The sequence below is a fragment of the Triticum aestivum genome, chromosome 7D (assembly GCF_018294505.1).
Source record: "Triticum aestivum cultivar Chinese Spring chromosome 7D, IWGSC CS RefSeq v2.1, whole genome shotgun sequence".
Lineage (NCBI taxonomy): Eukaryota > Viridiplantae > Streptophyta > Magnoliopsida > Poales > Poaceae > Triticum > Triticum aestivum.
The window spans coordinates 34,531,855-34,556,696 of NC_057814.1; the positions used below are offsets into that span (position 1 = coordinate 34,531,855).

Consider the following 24,842-nt stretch of genomic DNA (forward strand, 5'->3'; position numbering starts at 1 on the left):
CAAGTCTGCTGAAGGCTGTGAGACAAACCCAACATATATTGCAGCAAAGAAGGCAAAACATCTTGAAGATAGCGAGACAACCCCAAAGTCTTGTCTTGATGCAGTGTTCAAGTTACTTGAGACTAACAGTCAGACAAGCTCACAGAATTCGTTGTCTGAATCAGTTCGACTTCTTCAGTCCCAAGTTCTAGCAGAAAGGCATTCTGCAACTCAACTTCGACTTGAAGTCCTATCTCTAAGAAAGATTGCGGAGAACACCAATGAGAACCTCATCGCTAAACAGCTACACCTGGAAGCTATGACCGACATGCTAGGCCGGTCTCACAGCCTTGCTCAGCAGCTTGCGCAGCAGTTCCCCCGCAAGGCTAACCTTTCTTGAACTGTCTTGGAAGTGGTCTCGGTTCAGTATTATTTTGTTACGCTGCAATGGTGCCCAGTTTTTGTAATCTGCTTCTTCGTTGCGCTTTATGATCACTGGTGGCGAACTTCGATGCCCAGTGGATGTAATATACCTTAAATCCTTTATTGTATAGTGTAGGTTTATTCTTAGTTACTATGCCGTAATTTCTTTATTGTATAGAGTAGGTTTGTTCTTAATTCCTACTAGTTACTGCCATCATTCGCTATCTGAAAAAAATCAGATGTAGTCGACCGGACCGAAACATTCGACTCTAACGGGCCAGGTTTTTAGCGGGCCACAATTGGGCCGGCCTGCGTCTTTCTTGGGCCCGAATGATTGGGGCCTTCACACATTGCGCCAGGCCCAAACTTACACCGGCCTATATTTTAGTTGGGCCTTTTGTCGACCCAGCGCTTAGTTTGGCCCAGGTAGCGTTGGGCCATTAACAGGCTGAATATTGTACTGGCCTGTTACGGCCGAGATGAAACCACGGGCCTTTAGCAGGCCAAAATGCATGTTGGGCCTCAATTTTCACTAGTCGTCGACGGGCCTTCAGCAGGCCGAAATGTAGACCGGGCCGTTTTGGGCCCAGTTAGCTCACGGGCCGTTACCAGGCCGAAACATATCTCGGGCCTTAGTTGGCCCACTGATATCATGGGCCTTTAAGAGGCCGAAAGCTTAGCACAGGCATCAACGGGCCGAATTACGCGACAGGCCTTTAACAGGCCCAAAGTCACGTTGGGCTTAACTGTTGCCACCTTTAGCACGGGCCGTTAGTGGGCCCGATGTCCCGTCGGACCATATATGGCCCATGGGCAGCACGGGCCATTCCCAGGCCGAAAGTCACACCGGGCTGAAATGGGCCCATGTCTACATCAGGCCTCTAACAGGCCGAAAGTCACTGGGCTGTAGTTGGGCCCAAATATTCGGCGAACAATTAACGGGCCAGATCTGGCTTCGGGCCGCAAATGGGCCCAAATATTGGGCGAACAATTAACGGGCCAGATCTGGCTTCGGGCCGTAAATGGGCCCAAATATTGGGCGAACAATTAACGGGCCAGATCTGGCTTCGGGCCGTAAATGGGCCTTTATTAAGCAGGCCGTTATTGGGCTGGCCCACTAGTACCTGATTAAGTTCTACGGGCCTTTGACTAGGCCGGCCTTTTTAACCTATATGGGCCTCTGTTGGGCCCAGCCACGTGTCGACGTATCATAGGCATGTCTCCTCCAATGGACGGGCGACATCTGGCCCACTGACAAGCTGACAAGTGTTCCCTTCGGCCAATCAGAATTTTACACGTGGAAAATTCCTATTGGTCAGGGCTGTTAACGGGTTATCGGATCCAAAATCCGACCCGATAGCTTAAAGGCGTTCCGTTACGGTGGATGCCACGTGCCGGTCACCCTTGACGAAAGCACTTCTGTGACGCGCGATTTATCGTCATGGAAGTGGATACTTCCGTGATGATAATTTTGGCAATGTCATGGAACACTTCTACGACAGCACAGGTATGACTATCTTGATTCTGTCATAAATTTGTCATGGATGTACATGCATGACAGAAAACGCGACCTACTGTGACAAACACGTATCATCACAGAAGTGTATTTTTTTGTAGTGATAATCTAAGTGAAGCATGAGAGATAAATAGTTTCTATAAAACAAATCCACCACCGTGCTCTAAAAGATATAAGTGAAGCACTAAAGCAAAACTATATAACTCAAAAGATATAAACGAAGCACATAGAGTATTATAACAAATTCCAAATCATGTATGGCTCTCTCAAAAGGTGTGTACAGCAAGGATGATTGTGGTAAACTAAAAAGCAAAGACTCAAATCATACAAGACGCTCCAAGCAAAACACATATCATGTGGTGAATAAAAATATAGCTCCAATTAAAGTTACCGATGGAAGTAGACGAAAGAGGGGATGCCTTCCGGGGCATCCCCAAGCTTTGGCTTTTTGGTGTCCTTAGATTATCTTGGGGGTGCCATGGGCATCCCCAAGCTTAGGCTCTTGCCACTCTTTGTTCCATAAGCCATCTAATCTTTCACCCAAAACTTGAAAACTTCACAACACAGAACTCAATAGAAAATCTCGTGAGGTTCGTTAGCGAAAGAAAACAAAAGACCACTTCAAGGTACTGTAATGAACTCATTATTTATTTATATTGGTGTTAAACCTACTGTATTCCAACTTCTCTATGGTTTATAAACTATTTTACTAGCCATAGATTCATCAAAATAAGCAAACAACACACCAAAAACAGAATCTGTCAAAAACAGAACAGTCTGTAGTAATCTGTAACTAACGCAAACTTCTGGAACTCCAAAATATCAGCCAAAATAGGACGACCTAGACAATTTGTTTATTGATCAGCAGCAATTGGAATCAATATTTTATCACGTTCTGGTGATTTTTAACAATTGTTTTCGTGAACAGAAAGTTTCTGGAAATTTCTGCAAGATCAAATAACTATCATCCAAGAAGATCCTATAGGTTTAACTTGGCACAAACACTAATTAAAACATAAAAACACATCTAACCAGAGGCTAGAACAAATATTTATTCCTAAACAGAAGCAAAAAGCAAAAACACTAAAAATAAAATTGGCTTGCCTCCCAACAAGCGCTATCGTTTAACGCCCCTAGCTAGGCATAAAAGCAAGGATAGATCTAGGTAGTGCCATAGTAATAGGATAGATCGGTGAAACTCATCTCATACTCTCTACGTTCTGCAGCAAGTTTTCTTTGAGAAAGCAAAAGTAATCAAAAGGGCTAAATTTAATGGGACAAAAGTCCCAAAGATCAATTTTAGGAGGTATAGGTTCCTCCTTCGGCCCTTCGTATTGCACAACCAATTCATCATTATAAGCATTCTTTTGACAGAACTTGGTGAGCCTATACTCGAGATAATATCCTAGCTCATTATTTCGAATAGCCAAATCATCATTAAGTTCAGAAATTCTATCAACTAGAACATTGGTAGGGACCCTTTTTCTAAGGTTTTCATTGAAAGCAACATAGTCTAGAGATTGAAAACGCATTATTTCTTCTTGATCAAAGAGGATAGCTTCTATGGGAGGACGGCCAGCGTCCACCCTATAATGCGCAAAGATTTCTTTGGCCTCTTTTATTATAAATCTGAACTCATTAGCCAAAAAGATAGTAGCGGCACGCTTAACAGAAGAGTGCTCTATATTAGAAAATTCTAGGAAAATCCTTTGTATTCAAGGGTGCATGTGCATAAATTGCCTTTCAAGTTCAAGGCAATAGCGTCCGCAAGACTACTAGTTCTATGAAGAATAGAACCTCCCATAGAAGGCAAAGCACCGGCACAAGTAAAGAAATCTTGAATAACCCCTTTTCCAATGATATTACCACTACCAATTCGAATTTTTTTTGTATGCAAGGTAGGGGGTTCTTCAGCAGGAGCATCAGAATTTTCCATGATATTATTATTGTCCATATCGGCAATAATTTCCCCAATTTCAGACATAACGACAGAAAAGAGCGAGGGGCAAAAAGAAGAAGGCGAACGGAAAAGAGAGGGCGAATAAAACAGCAAGGGTGAAGTGGGGGAGAGGAAAACGAGAGGCAAATGGCAAATAATGTAATGCGGGAGATAAGGGATTGTGATGGGTACTTGGTATGTTGACTTTTGCGTAGACCTCCCTGGCAACGGCGCCAGAAATCCTTCTTTCTACCTCTTGAGCACTGCGTTGGTTTTCCCTTGAAGAGGAAAGGGTGATGCAGCAAAGTAGCGTAAGTATTTCCCTCAGTTTTTGAGAACCAAGGTATCAATCCAGTAGGAGGCTACGCGCGAGTCCCTCGCACCTACACAAAACAAATAAATTCTCGCAACCAATGCGATAAGGGGTTGTCAATCCCTACATGGCCACTTACGAGAGTGAGATTTGATAGATATGATAGGATAATATTTTTGGTATTTTTGTGATAAAGATGCAAAGTAAAATAAAAGCAAAGTAAAAGCAAAGGAAATAACTAAGTGTTGGAAGATTAATATGATGAAGATAGACCCGGGGGCCATAGGTTTCACTAGTGGCTTCTCTCGAGAGCATAAGTATTCTACGGTGGGTGAACAAATTACTGTTGAGCAATTGACAGAATTGAGCATAGTTATGAGAATATCTAGGTATGATCATGTATATAGGCATCACGTCCGAGACAAGTAGACCGACTCCTGCCTGCATCTACTACTATTACTCCACTCATCGACCGCTATCCAGCATGCATCTAGAGTATTAAGTTCATAAAAACAGAGTAACGCCTCAAGCAAGATGACATGATGTAGAGGGGTAAATTCATGCAATATGATAAAAACCCCATCTTGTTATCCTCGATGGCAACAATACAATACGTGCCTTGCTGCCCCTACTGTCACTGGGAAAGGACACCGCAAGATTGAACCCAAAGCTAAGCACTTCTCCCATTGCAAGAAAGATCAATCTAGTAGGCCAAACCAAACTAATAATTCGAAGAGACTTGCAAAGATAACCAATCATACATAAAAGAATTCAGAAGATTCAAATATTGTTCATAAATAATCTTGATCATAAACCCACAATTCATCGGTCTCAACAAACACACCGCAAAAAGAAGATTACATCGAATAGATCTCCACGAGAGAGGGGGAGGACATTGTATTGAGATCCAAAAAGAGAGAAGAAGCCATCTAGCTAATAACTATGGACCCGAAGGTCTGAGGTAAACTACTCACACTTCATCGGAGGGGCTATGGTGATGATGTAGAAGCCCTCCGTGATCGATGCCCCCTCCGGTGGAGCTCCGGAACAGGCCCCAAGATGGGATCTCGTGGGTACAGAAGGTTGCGGCGGTGGAATTAGGGTTTTGGCTCTATATATGATCGTTTGGGGGTACGTAGGTATATATAGGAGGAAGGAGTACGTCGGTGGAGCAACAGGGGGCCCACGAGGGTGGAGGGCGCGCCCTGGGGGGTTAGGCGCGCCCCCCTACCTCGTGGCCTCCTCCTTTCTTTCTTGACGTAGGGTCCAACTCTCCTGGATCATATTCTTCCTAAAAATCACGTTCCCGAAGGTTTCATTCCGTTTGGACTCCGTTTGATATTCCTTTTCTGCGAAACTCTGAAATAGGCAAAAAACAACAATTCTGGGCTGGGCCTCCGGTTAATAGGTTAGTCCCAAAAATAATATAAAAGTGAATAATAAAGCCCAATAATGTCCAAAACAGTAGATAATATAACATGGAGCAATCAAAAAATACAGATACATTGGAGACGTATCAGTCACCGCCGCGCTCCTCCCGTCGAGCCCCCGCGCAGGCCCCCTTCACCATCAACCCTAGGCCTGCCGGCGAGCGCGACCGGCAGTACCTCGCGGCGGAGGTGTGCCGGCGGTACTGGGATACGAGGACGCCAGTCCCGTGGAGCGACGTCCACCTCCCCAACGGATGGCACCTCAGCGCCAACCGTGTGCCGATCCCGCCGGTGCCGGCGAGCGGCCGTATGCGCCGCGATGAGATCGAGCGCCGCCGCCGCCTCCTCCCCGACGACCTGTTCTACGACGACAGGTACACCCCCGACTCGGTGCTCTGGGACACATGGCTCCAGGACGAGCACGACACGCGTCGCGCGTCCTACTTCGCCGGCACGGTGTCGGGGCCGCGGCGGCCACGTCGGGAGGTGCGCAGGCGTACGCGGGTGCGCGGCCTCACGCCCACGCCGTCGCCTTCCCCGTCTCCGTCACCACCTCCACCTCCTCGCATGACAGCGGAGGAGGAGGCCCGGCTCATGCAGCGTGTCATGGAGGACTCCATGAACACGCACGACGAGCGCCAGTGGCACGACCTGGAGGAGGCGATGGCACTCTCTGCCGCCGGCGACGTCGCCTTCCCCGAGATGGAGATGGTGGCCGTCAAGGAGGAGGAGAGGAGGGGGGAGGCCATGGAGGTGGAGCCGGTGTCCGCGTTCCACCCCGGCCTGGTGGGCCAGGGGTGGGGCTAGTTGTGCACTGCAGACGAGATGGCCGACGCCGTGGGCGTGAACTGGCGCCCGACGCCGCCGCGGTCACCGGAGCGAGAGGCATCGCTTTGAGAGGAGGTGGTGCAGGCACCTCCCGCCGTCCAGCCCGCCCCCGTCTACCACGCACCGCCGGCCCACCTCTGGACGCTGCCGGCCTACGTGGACCTTGTCAGCGATGACAACGACGCCGACAGCCAGTGAAGACGGCGACGACGACGTCATCGACGGGCACGGGCAGGAGCGCGCTAGCGGCGGCCGTTTTGTATTTTCCTTTTTATGTCAAGTTCGACGTGAAACTGGGCCGTTTTGTGGCCGTGACCACCCTAACTAAGTTTTAAGTTTATTAAACTGCGCTTATTTACTTTTTTACGTCATTTTATTTACATTTTTCTTTTTTTTTAAATCATGTCCAACACAGACGTGATTCGGGGTGCGGCTGTGCGGTGGGCGCATGCACGACCCAACGGACAGAGGCGGACACGGGCGAATCCATCGGCGCCCCAAAGGGACAAAATCCGGCCAAACCGGATGTCCGTTTGGGGTCGCGCGGTGGAGTTGGCCTAATTCCAGCGTGTTCACACAGGGTACGAAGACTTTCCAACCATGCTCTTTTTTGTTGCCTCATTTGTATCGACGGCGCGGGCTGGAGGCAGGGGCAGAAAGGGGAAAGGCATGCACGTGTCGAGGCGTCGCTGAGAAGAAGCGCATGGGATGGACACGCATGCCGTTAGCGCGAGCGGCCCCGTGTGGGAGTGTTCTGGTGAAGTGCAAGTAGGGTGCTCAACTTTTTGCCGGTAAATTAGTGTAATTGTTTATTATTTATCCAACAAAATCGTTTTTAGCAGATCTAGTATGTCTACACGTGAAAAGATAATATATTGATGGTTTGTAATTATTTTCGTAGCAATCACATATTCATGGTAGTATGGATACTGCAAATATCCTACTTACGGCCTTTGCGTGCACAAGAGTGCATTGTGCAGTGTAAATATTGAGCAAAACAATATACTAAATATTAAAAAAAATGTCATGTGTTGTACATGTTCCTTTTAGTGGAAGAAGCATCTATCAAAATTTCCAAGTGACATAGTGCTGCGGTTTTTTGCTAGTGAAAAAACAAACTCAAAGAGACATTTTTTTTGTAAAGTTTGTTTTTTTTTCATAGGCAAAAATGTGTAGTTTTTGCCCCTACACTTTTGTATGCAGCATTTGGGTGTTGAGAAGAACACAAATGTTGTCGTTTGAATTATTTTGGCATTTACAAAAAGGCACCACAAAAAAGTAACCCTCATTGAATAAATGTAGGCTTATTATTTCGCAAAAAATAAAAATATGTTTGCTTATTATATGTGGTTTGCTGCGTTAATGGGTCGTGCTATGGATATTAGAACATAATACATGGTCCGAAATCACTAATTGAGGAGTACTCCTCGCAAAGATCACTCCCACAGCGCGCTCCATGTGTGCCACTTGTCGAACCTGGTAGTTTTCCTTTTTTTCGTAGATTCATCTATTCAAAACATTTTATCTCTTAAACCGTGCGTCTAAATCTCGAACCGTTTTCACCGTTGGATTTATCGCGTCGAGATCTTCAAAACTAGATCCCATGTTGATAGGTTTTGACGAACTTTTTCATGAAAAAAAGACGAAAAAACCGGATGAAAAACCGAACCGGGAGCACGGTTTTTTCCCTTTCCGAAAGAGGCACGACCGTGCCTCTCACAAAATCACAACCGCGCCTCTCGCGGAAGTAAAACCGTGCCTCTCGTGAAAGAAAAAAAACCGTGTTTCCGAAAGAGTGCTACAATAGAAAGTGAAGTGAATGGGCAGAAATTGACACCAAATGACCAAAATTGTCCTCAGAGAAGCGGCCCAGCACTGTTAGTGACCGATGCGAGCGAACGAGCGCTAATGGTCTGGTGGGCGCTCAATCCCACGTCCGCTAGGATGAATTTATAGGAGTTTCCGGTGATCCGCTTCGTCCTTGCTTTTATTCTTTCTTCTTTGCTATTTATGTTGTTGTTACCTCCATGTGTTAAGTTAGCCAGTTTGGTTAGTTTTGAAGCTGTTTCTTTCTCTACAGGTTCTGTGGTGGTGATGCTATGTCATTTGGCACTTGTTCACAAAAGCTCAAGGTACACATTCAGTAGACGGGCATTATTATTTTGCCATCTCCACTTTTTCCCTCTGGTCTGTCAGATATGAAGTTTCTACATCCGGGCTCAAATGCTCCCGGGTTAACAATAGATTCAAAAAAAATAGAAAATAAATTCAAAAAATTGTGATTTTTTGTGGCAAAATTTAAAGAATGTTTGGTGTGTTTGCTCGCGAAATCACATTGGTGTAAGGCGTGATAAAAAAACAAAATTATGTCCTGAAAATGTTTAAAACGCATTTTACATGCACAACAAACATTTATTAAAAGTAGTATTTTACTGTTCACGCCGGGAGCATTTCGAGCCAGAGTGTAGAAAGCTACTTTCGTGCTAACTAAATTATTTTTCCTATCTCTGTACTTTACTTTTGGCATCCAGATTGTGTACGATGATGGCAACGTTGAACAACTGCAACGTAATAATAATAATGGAAAATGGGATTTCACTGCTGAGGTACGTACGTTCGTGCAGCCTGATGCTGCTATTATTCTTGCTTCTTTCTAATTCGTCTGCTATCCTGCAGGAGCAAGACACGAATCCTAATGCAGCATCTGATATGTAAACCAATGACAAAGCAAGAAACGCCTACTGCCAATTAAATCTAGTAGTCAAAACTATACAGTGAATCGACGACGAATACCTGGGGTTGCTAAAATTACATTTCCACTGTCCAGCGCGACTCGGGGTTCAGAAAGGGAGGAGGACCTACACAGAATTCTAGCCTACATCCCTCAATGACATTACAGAGATGATGACCCGTCCAACCCCAGCAAGGAGATTATAGGACCTTTGCCGCATACCCCTCCTTACATGTTGAACAGAAGCAGCAGAGCTACCGGATGGTGATGTACCTGTTTGTGCCATGCTTGGCCCAGTGGTCCTTGAGGTCCACCGACGCCGAGAGATCGTGGCCCTCAGCCGCTAGTCGGCTGAGCAGCTTGGTGAACGCGCTGCCGCTCATCTTCCGTCCGCCCATGCGCGCGTGGCGCTTGTTGGGCATCACCGGGAGCGGGTACATGGACATGCTCATGGTGCAGCAGGACGACTGCCACCCGCCGTTGCCCCACTTGTAGCACTGCCGGAGGACCCCCGTGCACGAGCAGGCAGGCGCAGGCATGGACGACTCGTCGAACGAGACCTGGTTCAGGCCAAGGTCCTGGTCCTTCCACTCGTTCTTCATCTCAGAAGCGGCGCGAGCTGGATCCTCCCCGACACCAGACATTCCGGCGTCTCTCCAGTCACCGCCGGCTTTCTTGGTTTTCCGGAGCACGCCTGACGGCCTCTTCAGTGGAGATGCTTGGGAACTGTTCTTCTTGGGCTTCTTTGCCTTTCCAGCAGCACTCACCGGGGCTGTTGAGATCGGGTATGCGTCTGATATGTGCATTTCCCTCGCATGGTCATATGGAGAATCTGCCAGTTGCAGTGGCGATGATTGAGCATGGGGCTGCTGGTCCTGGTGGTGGAAGTTCTTTGCTCCATTGAGAGATCCTGGGTTGAATCCGGTCCCATTATTCATATTAAATCCATTTGTACGGGCTAGTTCAAGTGCGGCAAGGGCATTGTCTCGTTCGACGATTGCAGCATTCCGTTCAGCCATTGCAGAGTCCCGCTGGGCAAACGCCATGTCTCTCTCAGCCATGGCAGCTTTCTTCTCAGCCAGAGCATGGTCTCTCTCCATGATGGCGGTGTCCCTCTCACTCATTAGTGCTAGGAGGTTCATGCTGTGGTGGTCTTTCATTTGCCTTTGGGGCATCATCCACTGAAACATAGAGCAATTATCATAAGGTCCGCATTCGTTCAGAGAGCAAATCTTTGCAACAATTATGTTCAGAAAAAAAATATAAAATGATGTTTGTGACAATTCTGAATGCAGTACAAAAAAGCTCAACGTCACACATTTCCAAGACTAGTTTAGGTCGTGATCGTCATTTCTTGGGCATGGTTGTTTCAACTGTACCATTTGCTCTGCAGCTATGCAGGAGAACAAAACAAAAAATATGACAAAAAGAGGGCTATGAAATTTGTTACTATCTTATCACCATGAACTTCTGCTATTTAGTTTGATCATTCCTCAGTTTGGAGAAACTTTAGGGATACTATGTACATTAGCTGAGGGACAAGCACTGACCAGCATACTATCTCAACTTTTAGCTTTCTCATAAAGCTGAATAATATTGTCTTCAGTCTAAAACAAGCACACGTACACTTTAGCCACTCATCTACCGCTTGTGATCTGGTTATGCCCTTAAAGAAGATTTGTTACAGGACAATTCTTACTAGCAGAAGATAAATCAAATCAATGTTCTATGCCTTAATTACTAACACAGTGTAACTTTCATATGTCAAAATACAAATATATAAATCTAAAATCTTGCACAAGAATTATTCGTGATGAATTGCACAAACCTGAGTATGAAGTGCTTTATATGGGTCTGGCCTTTGCCTCCCATTTTCCCTATGTCCAAGGTTGTCCATTATCACATATGTTTGCAGAGAGGAGAAATAGGGCAACTATGTGACTACCTTCAAGATAAGAAGAAAAAGAGTTAAGAGTACGGCAAATGTGTTATCACAGGGAAGGTATTGCCTAAGAGTAACCTAGCTAGATTGTCTTGTTGCTATGTCAGAGCTCAAAAGAGCTACCGGGGAAAACGAGAATAAGGAATGGAAAGGCAAAAGGTAATCAATGTAGAATGCTTTCTAAGCCAACACATGAACCAGTTCAGAAATGCAATAGATATCAGAATAAAATGTGTCAGTATAATTGGGGAACAAAGTAGCAACGCATGTTTACTCAATGCATAAGAGAAGGCAACAAGTCAATCAGCTAGTATCAAGATAAACAATTATTCATTCACCGACTTTAACTCCAGATTCAGTTTCTCAGATAGCAGAAATGCAGAACCAGAGCCTCAATATGGCCTCCAAATCCCCGGAGACCAAACTTGCCACATAGTTTCGCAGCTGAACAATTTCAAATAATAGTACTCATCTCTAGCTAGGCAAGTAGGAGGGGGCAGCAGATCAGCTATTGTCCTTTCAAAACATTGGATGCATAAACAGTTATGGACATGACTCTGAATCTAATGCTCAAATAGCCAAACCAAAGCTTCACAAACAGACCGGTGAGCATCATAGAATCCAACTGCACACAATGCTGCCTTCAATTGAAACTAGCAGTACACTGTCCACATGCACCCGCTCACTAGGAAGCTGTGGAGAGTTACACCACATGCACCCGCTCACTAGTACCCATCCCACAGTAAGCAGCACTTCCACTCTGTGCGCCCTCTAACTGCAAAAGGGGGGCAAAAACAGGGCCAGCCGCCACCTCCTGCGGAATTCACAGCCGTGACTTGGAAACGAGGACGCTAAATTAGCAACAGAGGAAACGAGCCCAGTTAGGGGAAGCGCTAAACCCTAGATCACTCACCGAGGACCGCCGCCGCTCGCTCCCCCCCGGCGCCCGCGCGGATTCCGCGGATTCGCGGGTGGAGTAAGCGACGAATCCCCTCCTAATCCGCCGCAGGCACCCAATGCGGCCCCTCCCCTGCTCGCCGCGGAAATTTCGTTTGGGGAAATAATTAAGCAACCCCCGCTGCACTGTACTTATCAGAGAGGGCGAGAGAAAGAGAGAGGGGTTACCACACAGTACTATCAGCAGCAGCAGCAGCTCCCGGAGGCGAGGAGGCGGGGCCCGCCGGCCAGCGGGACGGGGGACGGCGGGGCACGGCCGCCGGCGACCGGGCCTGCGGGGTCGGAGCTGGCTGCTCGCCGCCGCTCTCCCCTCCCTCTCCCGCTCCCCCGTCTGTCTCGCTCGGACTTTGGGGGCGCTGGTGAATGGCGGGGGTTGGGGAGCAGGGGCGGCGGCGAGGACGGGCGTCGACGCGCGGGAGGGAGAGGGGAGGGGGAGGGGTGGCCCACGGTCCAGAGGGAGGCGGGGGTGGCGGGTAGATTGATGGTGGATGAGGCCGATGGGGGGGGGAGAGCGAGGGTGGAAGGAAAGGGAGGAAACGCTCGCTCGCTCCCTCTGGCGCTGTCGCTTGCAGAGACTTGCCGCCGGGGCCCACCGCTGGACGGAGGAGGGGCAGGAAGGAAGGCAGACTCCTTGGACGACACACCTCTTCATCCACCGGATATAACCACACTGGCTTTAATTTTAATTATTATTAAAACTTTTACGAGGTTATTCTGACTTTTCTGCAAGGAAACTAGTAGCGGTAATTTTGGCACGTTGATAGATTTTTGGTATTTGGAACGTCTGAGCTCTGACGAGTTTTCTTTTTCTTTTGAAATTCGCTCTAGGACGAGTTTTAGGGTTGCCACCAACTTATAAAGGGATAGACCCACATTCCCCGTCATTCGGTTGCTACCATTACACTACATACTCATTTTGTAAAAAAAAATATAAGATCGTTTTAGATCACTAAAGCGTTTAGATCGCTACTTTGTTTTTTTTTAACTGTTTAGATAACTACTTTAGTGATCTAAAACGATCTTATATTTCTTTACAGATGGAGTGCATCCATTTGATCGACAAGTATTTTTGGATGAACGGAGTATGTCTTACCGTTCTAGACCAAATTCAGTCCACGCGTAGATTAAAAAGAAAGACTAATCCCGTATTCACGTTGTATCTCTCTGTCTAGACTGCATTTAGATTTGGACTTTGAGAGATTATTCACATAGAAAAATCAGGATCTTCAAAGACATTTAGAGGTCCTACTTTGTTTGCAGAGAGTGGGCTAAGCCAAGCTAGACTGGAATGAAGGACATTGGCTTTGGCCTCATCATCGATCAAGTAGATTTAGGGCAAAATCCTTGTGCTCATATTTTCCATTGCTCGTGATTTTCAATTTCCAAAGAAAAAGATCAACTACTCCCTCCCATCGATATTACTTGTAGCAGCTTCAGCACAACTTTAATATAAAGTCTTTCCGCAAAAAAAAAACTTTAATATAAAGTCGAAAGGAGTAGTTTTTTTAGTTGGCAAGTTGATTTGCCTACTCGTTATAAAGGAACATTTCAAATATCGATGTGACTACATAGCGATGTGGCATGCCTCACGTTTTAGCGCTAACACACACGAAGGAAAGTGGTAGCTCAGACGTGCATTGGCAGCCGAACATAGGCTTGCACCACATGCATTGAGGGCTCCCCGTCCCATCGCCAAATGGGATGCAATAATTTTACAGATTACAACAATACAATAGAGGCAGCTTTCAGATGGGGGCAAAAGGCTGGATAACATCAACGACATTTATAAATTTTCATACATACTTCCTTCCTTGGATAAACATTTTGTCATGTTGGACCAGCTTCGTGATGAATGGTTGGATTATGTGAGCATTTGGATTTTAGTTTTATCGAACACTTTTGCAGATACATCGCCTTGAAGTTGTCAAGGTTAATGACTCTATAAGGCTAAGTTTATGTGTTTTGGTGCGAAAGCAGTCAGATATGACAAGAAACATCATCAATGATATGTATCGCTCAATGCAAGCAATATCATAGGCGCACGCAACACTTTTGGTGGGTCGGCTCATTAGCAGAAGCACTGGAACATTTTTACAAAGCATCACTCACAGGGTTAGGAAGACTCCACTCGGTTTTGGTAAGCTTTCGGACGGTTTTTTTTCTATGCTTCTATAACTAGTTTTCTAGTACTCTAACCTTTTTATTCTTTGTTTTTCTTTTCTCGTTTTCTTTCTTTGTTTCCTTTATTCTTTTCATGAATACTTTTTAAAATTTGAATTCATGGACATTTTTAAGAACTCAAGAGAATACTTTCAGATTCATAAAATTTTGAAAATTTCAGTTTTTTTAAATGAACATTATTTAATCAGGAAATATTTTTCTCAAATCATACATAGTGGGAGAAAACAAAACGAATAAAAGCATAGATCATGGACCTAGTGATCCCAGGTGTGCGATAATGAGCTTGCCTACTCCACCACACAAGTGATATGACATTTTGAAAAAAGTGTAATTTTCTGTGGGCTCTGATCTTATCCATTTCTTCAACAAGTTATTCCGGACGGAGGGAGTATCAGCTTTGTGAAAAACTGGACTGAGCCCATCTAGGCCGTAGATAACGTTGACGTCCGTCGAATCAAGAGCAGGTCCACAGCTTCGGCTTTCAGGGGCACTATGTCTCGCCTCTAGCAAGACGAAGAACACATCGCCTCAAGCCAGCTTGAAATGGCCAGGCCCAGTTAACATATCACCGATTTTCTTAGGTTTTCTGGTTATTATTGTTGGGGGTTTTTGGTTTCTATTTCCAAAATATATAAATATTCGAAACACTCGTGATTATTTTTAAAAATATTTTCCGCGAATTTGGACCACATACTTTTCAAAAATGTAGAAAGAATTAAAAAAGATTGGCACAAAATGTTCACACGTTCAAAAAAGTGCATGACATGTTAAAATGTGTGCAATTTTCAAAAAAATCATTCCTTCCAAGAATATGTACATTAGATATTTTTAAATGTTAATTATGTATTTAAATAAAATTGAAAGTGTATAACAAACTGTAATATCTATATAAAAGTATACAATGTGTATTAGAAATATTGACATGAAAACTTATTTTTTTTAAATATATTAATCATGTACTTTAAAACTGTTAAACGTATATAAAATTATTTTATATGTGGATAAATATGTAATGTGTGAAAAAGATATAAAATTATTCATTTTTAAAAGTTAATCATGTATTTAAAAATGTCAAATGTGTTATAAAAAAATCTGATGTATAAAAAATATACAATATGTACGAAAAAGTAAGACATGTGTTCAGAAAACAAAAAAGAAAAGGAAACAATTAGAACATAAGAAAACAAAGAAAACCGCTTCAATACAGTGATAACCCGATAAAAAGAACGTTGATGAAAAAAAATCCTGCCACAGCAATATTACTGGCCCAGCCCTGTAGCGGACACGCTATAGGCGACGACTTGAATGAGAAATAGCATTTGTGAATTGGAAGTGGCAACAAGAGACTGAGCATAAAGAAACTGAGCCTGATCAGAATTGAGCACGAAACTTTCAAGTTTCAAGCAAAAGGGCAACATTAAAATAGGAGGAGTTCGTCGAACAAGTAAACAGAGAAGATCTTTCAAAATTTTGTGTAGGATGGCTTGCTTCCCGGAGTGAGGACTACCGAGGAACCGAGGAGTGACAGTGAACAAGAGAGCTATCAGTACCAAGTGCCTTAATATGATTTTTACGCGTGCAGACAGAAAATAGCATATCTAGAACTTTCATCCCGCAAAGAGCACGATCTAAATTTTGCAAGCTGCTCTGATGTTGAGTTATTTCTTAAGGAAATCGTCTGGTTGCTCTTCCAAGACATGCGCCCCATAAGTAGGGGTGAAAACGGATCGAATGCGAGTCGGATAGTGCTCTTACCACTTCCATTTTCTTATTTTCAAAATGAATACGGATGCGGTTGCTCTTCCAAGACATGCGCCCCACAAGTAGCGGTGAAAACGGATCGAATAGTGTTCTTACCACTTCCATTTTCTTATTTTCAAAACGAATACAGATGCGAGTATGGATGTTATCGGATACGGATGCGGTTCGGATGTTATCTGAATACGGATACATATCGGATGTTTTCTTCATTCGGACAGATACGAATAATAGCGACAATAGCTATGTGACATGAAATAATTAACTTGTGACATACAATAAATCAATGATAAACAGGTTTATGAATAAATACTATTGTAATGCATACTACTTCTAAGTTTAATCATAAAAAGAGTAAAATTTGACCACTTATTTGGCTTTTATGTTGGATAATTCGCATATTGGGGCTAGAATTTTGAAAACTACCTCCATAATTTTATTTGGATACGAATATATCCACTCCATATCCATATTTGTGTCAAAAACTCAAAGCATATTTTATTTTTATTTGTTAAATAAATTCGGATACGAATAATTTCCATTTTCATTTTGGTTCAGATGCAGATGTTTCAGATGCGAATGGCATTTTCTCGAATACGAATATCGGATATTTCGGATTATCCCCTGTCACTTTCCACCCCTACCCACAAGATCCTTCGATTGCCATGGTCAGCAGCATCCACGGCCAGTTCCCCCCACCAATCGAAGCCAGAAACCGCAGAGGGTAGGAGCAGAGCATGATCACAACACAGAGACCGAGTGTTACAAGCATCAGTCTTGCAGATTTGCGGTCACAGGCACATGCACCATCTTCTCCTTCCTCACATCCATCGACACCGGCACGAGAGCGCCATTATTGCCGGAACACACACACACGGGTGGATATTTACAGAACACGGCGCTCGATCGAACGTGCCAGTACGACTAGTACTGCTACGGAGCAGATATGTACAGGGGACAGGGCATCGGCGGCGGCGGCGGCATCAGGCGCTGGCCTTGTTGGCCTTCCTGGCGCGGATCGACTTGGGCTGCTTCGGCTTCGGCTTCGCCGGCGGCGGCCCCGCCCTCTTCGCCCTCTTCGGCCGCGCCTTCTTCGACGCGGCCTTGTTGGTGGTCGTCTTCTTGGCCGGCAGGGCCTTCTTCTCCTCGGCGGGGGCGAGGCGGAAGGAGGCCTTGACGCGGACGAGCCGGCCCTTGGCGGCGAAGCTCCGGAGCTGCGCGGCCAGCACCTTGCGGTAGTTGCCCGGCAGCGCCTCCCCGTGCCGCTCCCCCACGCGCTTCGCGATCGCGTACGCGCTCGCCCCCGCCTTGCCGTCGCCCGCCGCCATGATCGCCTCCTTGATCATCTGCGCACAAAGATCATTTCAGAACCCAACACAAACTGAATTCCTACCGTACTTTAATCACATCAGGCCAGATCAGAGCGCTCACCTCGAAGTAGGGCGGGTGGTGCGGCCCCGCCGACCGGGGCTTCCTGCTCCTCGGCTTCTTCTCCTCCCCCTTCCCCTGCCCCCCCTCCGTCTTCTTCACCTCACCCCCTTCCTCCGCCTTCTTCGCCTCACCGCCGGCGACCTCCATCGCCTCCTCGCCCGCACCCGCCTCCTTTGCCTCACCTGCGGCGACCTCCATCACCTCCTCGCCCGCACCGGCCTCCTTCACCTCCTCCACTTTCTCCGGCGCAGCAACCGCCTCCTTCACCTCCTCCACTTTCTCCGGCGCAGCAACCGCCTCCTTCACCTCCTCGCCAGCTCCGACCATCGCCGGAGCAGCAGCCGCCTCCATCACGGTCGCCATCGAACGAAGCAGAGCGCCCCCTCTCTTTTTCTTGGATCAAAACAGAGCACCTTCTAGCGAGTGGTGAGTGGTGACTGGTGAAGCGGAACTCAAAGCTGTGGCGAGGTGTGGGGGTCTGAGGTCCGCGCTTTATACCGCCGCGCGGGGCGCTGCCATTGGCCGGCGAGCCCCGCGGCCGGATCGCGATCCGTGGGGCGCGAGATGGCGGGCGTACGCGTGGGATCGCCGCGCGACGCGTGTGTTTCTTCTCGTGTGTTCGTCGGGGCGTGTGCTTCTGTGTTTTCCGGTGGGTTCGGTGCATGTGCGTGCGTGTGCCACCGTCCATTCGGCTCGTTCGATTTGGCAACGGCTGATGTAAGGTGAATTCGCTGACACGTCCCAGACTCCCAGTTCGTTGTAATGACGTGTCGTTTGACACAGGGCGGCTATGAGGCGGCTAGAGTTCCTCACCTACTAGTACATGTGTTTGCCCTCTCTCACTCTCTAATGTTTGAGGAAGTCACTTCTTCGCTCATTTTCTCCTTGTTTGTGCTTTGAGAAAGTCGGTGGAAAGTTCGGCGTTGCGCTTTTCAGTAGTAAGTTCAATGTTGACGTGACAACCTTGAATGGAGTTGTGACATGTCTAAGCGATAGGTGGCGTCCTCGCTTGTGCGGACGGTAAGACGGCGACATTTGCGGCTCATGTTATGTGAGATGCCTTGTTGAACCCTGATGTGTGATTTTGAAGCAAGTCTGTTCCCTTACCCTTTTTTCTCTTCTTCCAGTCAGATCCAGTTGCCGAGGACATTCGGTTAGTGATGTGTGCTCCCGACTAGGAAAAATCTTTGCTCATCCAGTCCAACCTTAATGGGGGCGACGATATTGGGCTTCGTCGAGGTGCCTCCCTCTCATCCCCATCCCTCGCTCCTGGGTGAAAGTTCATAATCCTTCTCAGATTGGCAGCTGTAGCATTGAGGGTATTGTACCCTCTTTGCATGCATCACCTTGGGCAATGCAGGGGCGTGTGCAACTAGTGCTATGGCTGGTGGGCACCTTCGGCAACCTGTTTTGAGTGGTGACATCCGTGTTGAGGTTTTGATGAGTCTAATGTGTTATGCCTAGGTGCCAGCCGGGGTGGTGGGTGCTGTGCCCACCGGATGACGAAGCTGAAGCAGCGGGTCCAGCACACCGCTCTCGCCGCGGGTACCACCCGCGGCGGCCCCGCTCCTCTGGCCGCCCCCCGCCAGCCCGCGCCGCCAGCACCCGCCGGCTACTACCCGCTGCCGCCCGCTCCGCCCGCGCCCCCAACACCTCCCCAGCAGCCGCAAGGTGGCGGGGGCCGGCGCAACAGGTGGGGTGGCGGGGGCCGCCTCAGCAGCAGCCGCCGCCGCAGCAGGCGCAGGGCGCCGGGGGGCGCCCCACTTCCAGCAGCCGCCTCCACCGTGGGCCGCCGGGCAGAACCCGTGGACGGGCGTCGTCCACGCCTATCACATGCCCGTCCTGCGGGCTCCTGCACCGGGTCTCCTTGGCCCATGTCCAGCGGGCCACCAGGCGTTCGTCGCCGCCCCCTACCAGCCCTACGGCGCCCCGCTCGCGCTGCCACCCCTCGGTGGCTACGGCGCGCCCGCCCAGGCGCCGACCTATGGAGGCCCGCTGCCGCCGCCGGCGCCTGCATCGTGGGACCCTGCCCTCCTGGCCGCCCTACACTCGGCGCCGTCGCCGAGCAACTATGGTGGTGGAGGCGACTGGTACATGGACTCGGGTGCTACTGCACACATGACAGCTCATCACGGTAACCTTTCCTCTTCCACTCCAGTTCACACCCCTACTCGTATCACCCTTGGCAACGGTTCCTTTTTACCCATCACCCATGTCGGTAGCACTAGTTTTCCTTCCAATTCCACACCTATCACTATATCTAATGTTCTCGTTTCACCTGACTTAGTCACTAACTTAGTCTCCATTCGTCGTCTTACTCGTGAGAATCCTCTTACTATTGAATTTGACGGTGTTGGTTTTTCTGTGAAGGACGCCCGTACCCGGATGGTGCTCCACCGATGTGATAGCCCTGACGAGCTTTACCCCGTGCACGCCGGCGCCTCCACTTCCACAACCGTCGCCCTCTCCGCCGGCGTCGACCTTTGGCACGCTCGCTTGGGCCACCCCAACCCCGTCGTTTTGCGTCAGATTCTTAGGAGTTTTTCTTTCTCATGTAATAAGCTCGACGAGCATACTTGTGAGGCTTGTCGTTTGGGCAAGCACGTTCGTCTTTCTTTCAATGCGTCTACTTCAGTTTCCACTTTTCCGTTTCACTTGATTCATAGTGATGTTTGGACGTCTCCCGTTGCGAGTAACACGGGCTATCTATACTATTTGGTGATTTTAGATGATTATTCTCATTATGTGTGGATTTTTCCTCTTCGTCGTAAATCCGATGCTTTAGCCACACTCACCGCCTTTTACTCCTATGTCACCACTCAGTTCGGTCGCCCCATACTTGCACTCCAAACTGATAACGTAAAAGAGTTTGATAAGGTCGCTATTCGCTCACTTCTCGCCTTTCATGGCACCATCTTCCGACTGACTTTCCCCTACACCTCACAGCAGAACGGCCACGCTGAGCGCATTCTCCGCACTCTTAATGACTGCGTTTGCACGTTGCTCTTTCACGCTAACGTGCCTGCTCGGTTCTGGCCCGATGCCCTTGCCACCGCCACTCTTTTAGTTAACATTCGTCCGTGTCGTCCTCGGTGGAACTACGCCCCTCACCACCTTCTCTTCGGTACACCACCGTCCTATGATGGTCTCCGCATCTTTGGGTGTCTTTGTTATCCTAGCACCGCATCCACCACACCACACAAGCTCGCACCACGATCCGTCACATGCGTCTTCCTTGGCTACCCTCCCAACACCAAAGGTTACCGGTGCTATGATCCTGTCACTCATTGTGTGTACACCTCGAGGCACGTGTACTTTGTCGACACGGTGTTCCCTTTTTTTCAGGTTCCTCCAGCCGCGGCGTCTTCGGCGCCAGCCCCCGCGCCCCCCTACCTGGAGCGATAAAGCGGCGGCACCCCCCGGCCCGGCGCCTTCTGCCGCCCCCTCCCGGGTTCTCGACTCCCTCCCCCGAGGTTGAGTATGACCGGGCCCTTGGGTCCCCGGCTCCCTCCTACGAGGTCGAGCCGGTGGGCACACCACCCACCACCCCGGCTGGCACCGCCACCCCTGCGACGGGCTCGACCTCGACCTCGCCTGTCGCCTCCTCCTCCGCTGGCTCGGCTGGCCGTGCCGCCGCCGCGGCCCCCGCCATCGTGGTCCCTGACGCCGCGGCCCCCGCTCCTGACGTCGCGGCCCCCGCCGCCGCGGGTGCACCCATCCTGGCCACGGCCCCTGCCGCCACTGGTGCCCGCGCTGCCACTATCGCCGGCCTGGTTGCTCCGCCGCTCGGCGTGACTACCCGTGCCCGTGCAGGAGTGTATCGGCCGAGCACGCGCTACTCCTCCAACGAGTATGTGTGCGCTGCCTCGACATCGACGCCATCACGCATCCCCACCTCCGCTCGTGCCGCCCTTCGGGATCCCCATTGGCTGGCCGCGATGCAGGAGGAGTTCGACGCCCTGCAGCGCAACCGCACGTGGCAGCTTGTTCCGCGACCCCCTCGAGCCAACATCATCTCTTGCAAGTGGGTGTTTCGCCACAAGACTCGCCCGGACGGTTCTCTCGAGCGCTACAAGGCTCGATGGTTGGTTCGCGGTTCAAGATTAACTCGTTTCTCCATCAGGATTAACTCGTTTCTCCATCAAGCTACATAAAATGTTCATACTCAACTCATTTCTTTTCGAGTCGATCTCGAGTCGAGTCAAAATATGAGTCAATCTCGAGCGGCTCACGAGTCTCGAGCTTTTCTTGCAGCCCTAGTCCCAGTTCGTTGTAATGACGTGTCGTTTGACACAGGGCGGCTATGAGGCGGCTAGGGTTCCTCACCTACTACATGTGTTTGCCCTCTCTCACTCTCTGATGTTTGAGGAAGTCACTTCTTCGCTCACTTTCCCCTTGTTTGTGATTTGAGAAAGTCGGTGGAAAGTTCGGCGTTGCGCTTTTCAGGAGTAAGTTCAATGTTGACGTGACAACCTTGAATGGAGCGGTGACGCGTCTAAGCGATAGGTGGCGTCCTCAGTCGTGCGGATGGTAAGACGACGACATTTGCGGCTCGTGTTGTGTGAGATGCCTTGTTGAACCCTGATGTGTGATTTTGAAGCAAGTCTGTTCCCTTACCCTTTTTTCTCTTCTTCCAGTCAGATCCAGTTGCCGAGGACATTCGGTTAGTGATGTGTGCTCCCGACTAGGAAAAATCTTTGCTCATCCAGTCCAACCTTAATGGGGGCGACGATATTGGGCTTCGCCGAGGTGCCTCCCTCCCATCCCTATCCCTCGTTCCTGGGTGAAAGCTCATAATCCTTCTCAGATTGGCAGCTGTAGCATTGAGGGTATTGTACCCTCTTTGCATGCATCACCTTGGGCAATGCAGGGGCGTGTGCAACTAGTGCTATGGCTGGTGGGCACCTTCGGCAGCCTGTTTTGAGTGGTGACATCCGTGTTGAGGTTTTGGTGAGTCTAATGTGTTATGCCTAGGTGTCTATTGCATGATTCTATTCGATGGAGGGTCGGTGCACTCGTTCCTCGGAAAGGGGAGATAGAGTTCCCCTTCACGACAGCAACATGTTCCAAAGGTGCAAATAACTTGGGGCGCACTTGGGTTCATGCTCGATGTTTGTTGCTTGGCCCGCCTCTTTGCACCTTGTTGTTTGGTGACTACATTATGAAGCTTTCTCCTTTCAGTTTGGTTGTTCGTGGGCACCGCCATTGTAGTTGTTGAGGTCTGCTCATCATGGCGTGATGGTTGTCCACGGGTTATTCTGCCTTGGCAGTCTTGAGGCCAGCGCCTCTCCTAGTTAAAGGGTGAGCGTCTCGTTCGTCCAATTGGCATCCTTCGAGTCAGGCAAGGGGGTAGAGTGCCTCTTCGACGAGGGAGGAGGGTCTTGTGTCTTCTCGGCTTCTTGAAGGAGACGATAGTGGGATCGCCATCAAGTTGTGTTTGGTTCTGCCTTTGTGCCTCATCATGGATGGCACTTCTTATTCAAGAAGTTTTTTTGTGTGCTTGATGTGCGTGGTGCATTGTAAGTTGCATCCATATGCTGAATTGAAATTTTGTTAGACATGCAGCAGCTACATGCACATATATCGCTCATTTCCCACATGAGATAGGAGTCACGCACCACCTTTTTTTAAGATCCAGCACTACAGGCTTGAAATTATATTAAGTACGGAGAATGCAACAAAACAGTCGCTGTGATCAAATGATCATGGGTTGGAGGTTACAAGAGAAAAAAAGATTAAAAAAACAGGGGTGTGGACTGCAGACCCAACAAGCTGAAGAAACAAACTTCAGCCAGGATCACCTAGTGGTGTTTGCAGGCACTTAGCACCAGCTAACCTCCATGAATCCATGTCACGCCTGATAGCCGCCATGATCGGACTCACCAATGAGCAAGAGTGCATGCACATGCGCTGGTTCCTTTCCTGTCAAATTTTCCACAACACGATGGACATCATGGACTGATCCCTCTTTCTGTCGTGAGCAGAACCCTTTGCAGTGATCATCTGAACCTGATCCATTGATCTGCGGCAGTGGTTCCAGCCCGCAGGGTCGATCACCGTGCAACCATGATTTTGGGAAGCTCTTCGCCTTGCATTCCCAGACGATGTGCATTGAGCATTCTAGGTTCTGAATGCACATCCGGCAAAGGTAATTGTTCTCCCAACACATTCTTTGTAGTCTATCATCGCGACATAATCTGTCCTGTAACAGCAGCCAAACGATGAACTTGACCTTGTCAGGGGCCAGACCTAGCAAATCATTTGCTTGAAGTTTGTTTGCACGATTCTATTGAGTTGCAAATTGTACGCAGACTTGGTTGAGTAATTGCTAGACGTCTCGAAGTTCCACTTGATGTCGTCGGGGTCATCATTTTGTAGCGTGATATTGGCTTCCTAAAGGGCTCTCAACGGCACGAGGAACTTGACGACCAGATATGCAGCATTGCCGCGCCGCAGGTCTTCGATCCAGGTGTTGTTGTGCAGAGCAGCATCGACCGTCCTATTCTTCCGCTTCGAGCGTTTGTAGAGCTGGGAAAGAGCTGTGCGAGCGTCAGACTCTGAAGCCATGGGCAGTGTCAGAAGGAGGCAGTACGACCATAGTTAACTGTAACCGTTGTCGCTCACACGGAGAAGTCTCTTTGGTGCACGCAGAACAGTTGGGGCGAACATTGGAATCGCGTTGAGGACACGTCGTACCAAGACTCTCCGGCTGGCAATTGACATAAGCTTTCCTTTCCCCCCTGCCAGCCTTGCTCTGATGCAATCAAAGATGAATTGCAGGTGAACCATGCGAGGCCTGGTGATGACTGGCAGCCCTAGGCATTTGATCGAGAAGCTTACTGTTTGACCACCGAAATTGTAAAGCACCTGAGCTAGATCAAGAGAGTTTTGAACTAATCGACGCCGTAGAAGACTTGCTCAGGTAGACCATTAGTCCAATTGCATCGCCAAAGAGGTGTATGATCTGAAGCAGTGTCTCAATCTCTTCTTTGTTTGGGTTTTGAACTCTAGGAGTTGGCGTGTTCGGCTCAGCTCCACCCGTTGAGTTGGAGGAATCAGGAGCTGGAGGGCTGCTGAACAGGCCCTAACTTACGACGAACGGCACGACGATCTCCAACGCGGTGGTGGAGAATCAGTCATATATACCTCCTACAATTCTATTAACTTCATTGATTCACTCCCATAGGGACAAAGTGGGGTATGTTACAGATGTCGCGTCGACGACTACATGCTCCAAGGTCGGAGGCACCGCATTCTTCTTCTCGTGAGGAAGCACTTGGGGCATTGTTCCCAAGGGCCAAGATCTGGCATGCATAAGGTGTACAAATTGACGGGTGGATGCCTTGAGTGTTCCCTGAATGGAGCGTGGTCGCGTCTTGAAACCGCGTCAACATTTTAATTTCATCCATCATGA

At 48.5% G+C, this 24,842-nt stretch overlaps 2 protein-coding genes across 3 annotated transcripts; both read right to left on the reverse strand.

Moving 5' to 3' along the window:
- Window positions 1-9,154: 9,154 nt before the first annotated feature.
- LOC123168078 (barley B recombinant-like protein D) lies at window positions 9,155-12,567 on the reverse strand. Of its 2 annotated transcripts, none has more exons than XM_044585942.1 (3): window positions 12,227-12,567; window positions 10,988-11,104; window positions 9,155-10,340 (listed from the first exon to the last, which is right to left on the reverse strand). In XM_044585942.1, exons 2-3 carry the CDS (start codon window positions 11,054-11,056, stop codon window positions 9,414-9,416), a joined length of 996 nt encoding a protein of 331 aa, XP_044441877.1. In that variant the 5' UTR covers window positions 11,057-11,104; window positions 12,227-12,567; the 3' UTR covers window positions 9,155-9,413. The 2 variants fall into 2 exon arrangements, with proteins under 2 accessions (XP_044441877.1, XP_044441878.1); XM_044585943.1 differs by lacking the exon at window positions 12,227-12,567 and adding an exon at window positions 12,015-12,191.
- Window positions 12,568-16,757: 4,190 nt separating this feature from the next.
- Window positions 16,758-17,907, reverse strand: LOC123168953 (histone H1). Its single transcript, XM_044586814.1, has 2 exons — window positions 17,429-17,907; window positions 16,758-17,343 (listed from the first exon to the last, which is right to left on the reverse strand). The coding sequence occupies exons 1-2, from the start codon at window positions 17,789-17,791 to the stop codon at window positions 16,981-16,983; spliced, it is 726 nt and encodes a 241-aa protein (XP_044442749.1). The 5' UTR covers window positions 17,792-17,907; the 3' UTR covers window positions 16,758-16,980.
- Window positions 17,908-24,842: the final 6,935 nt, after the last annotated feature.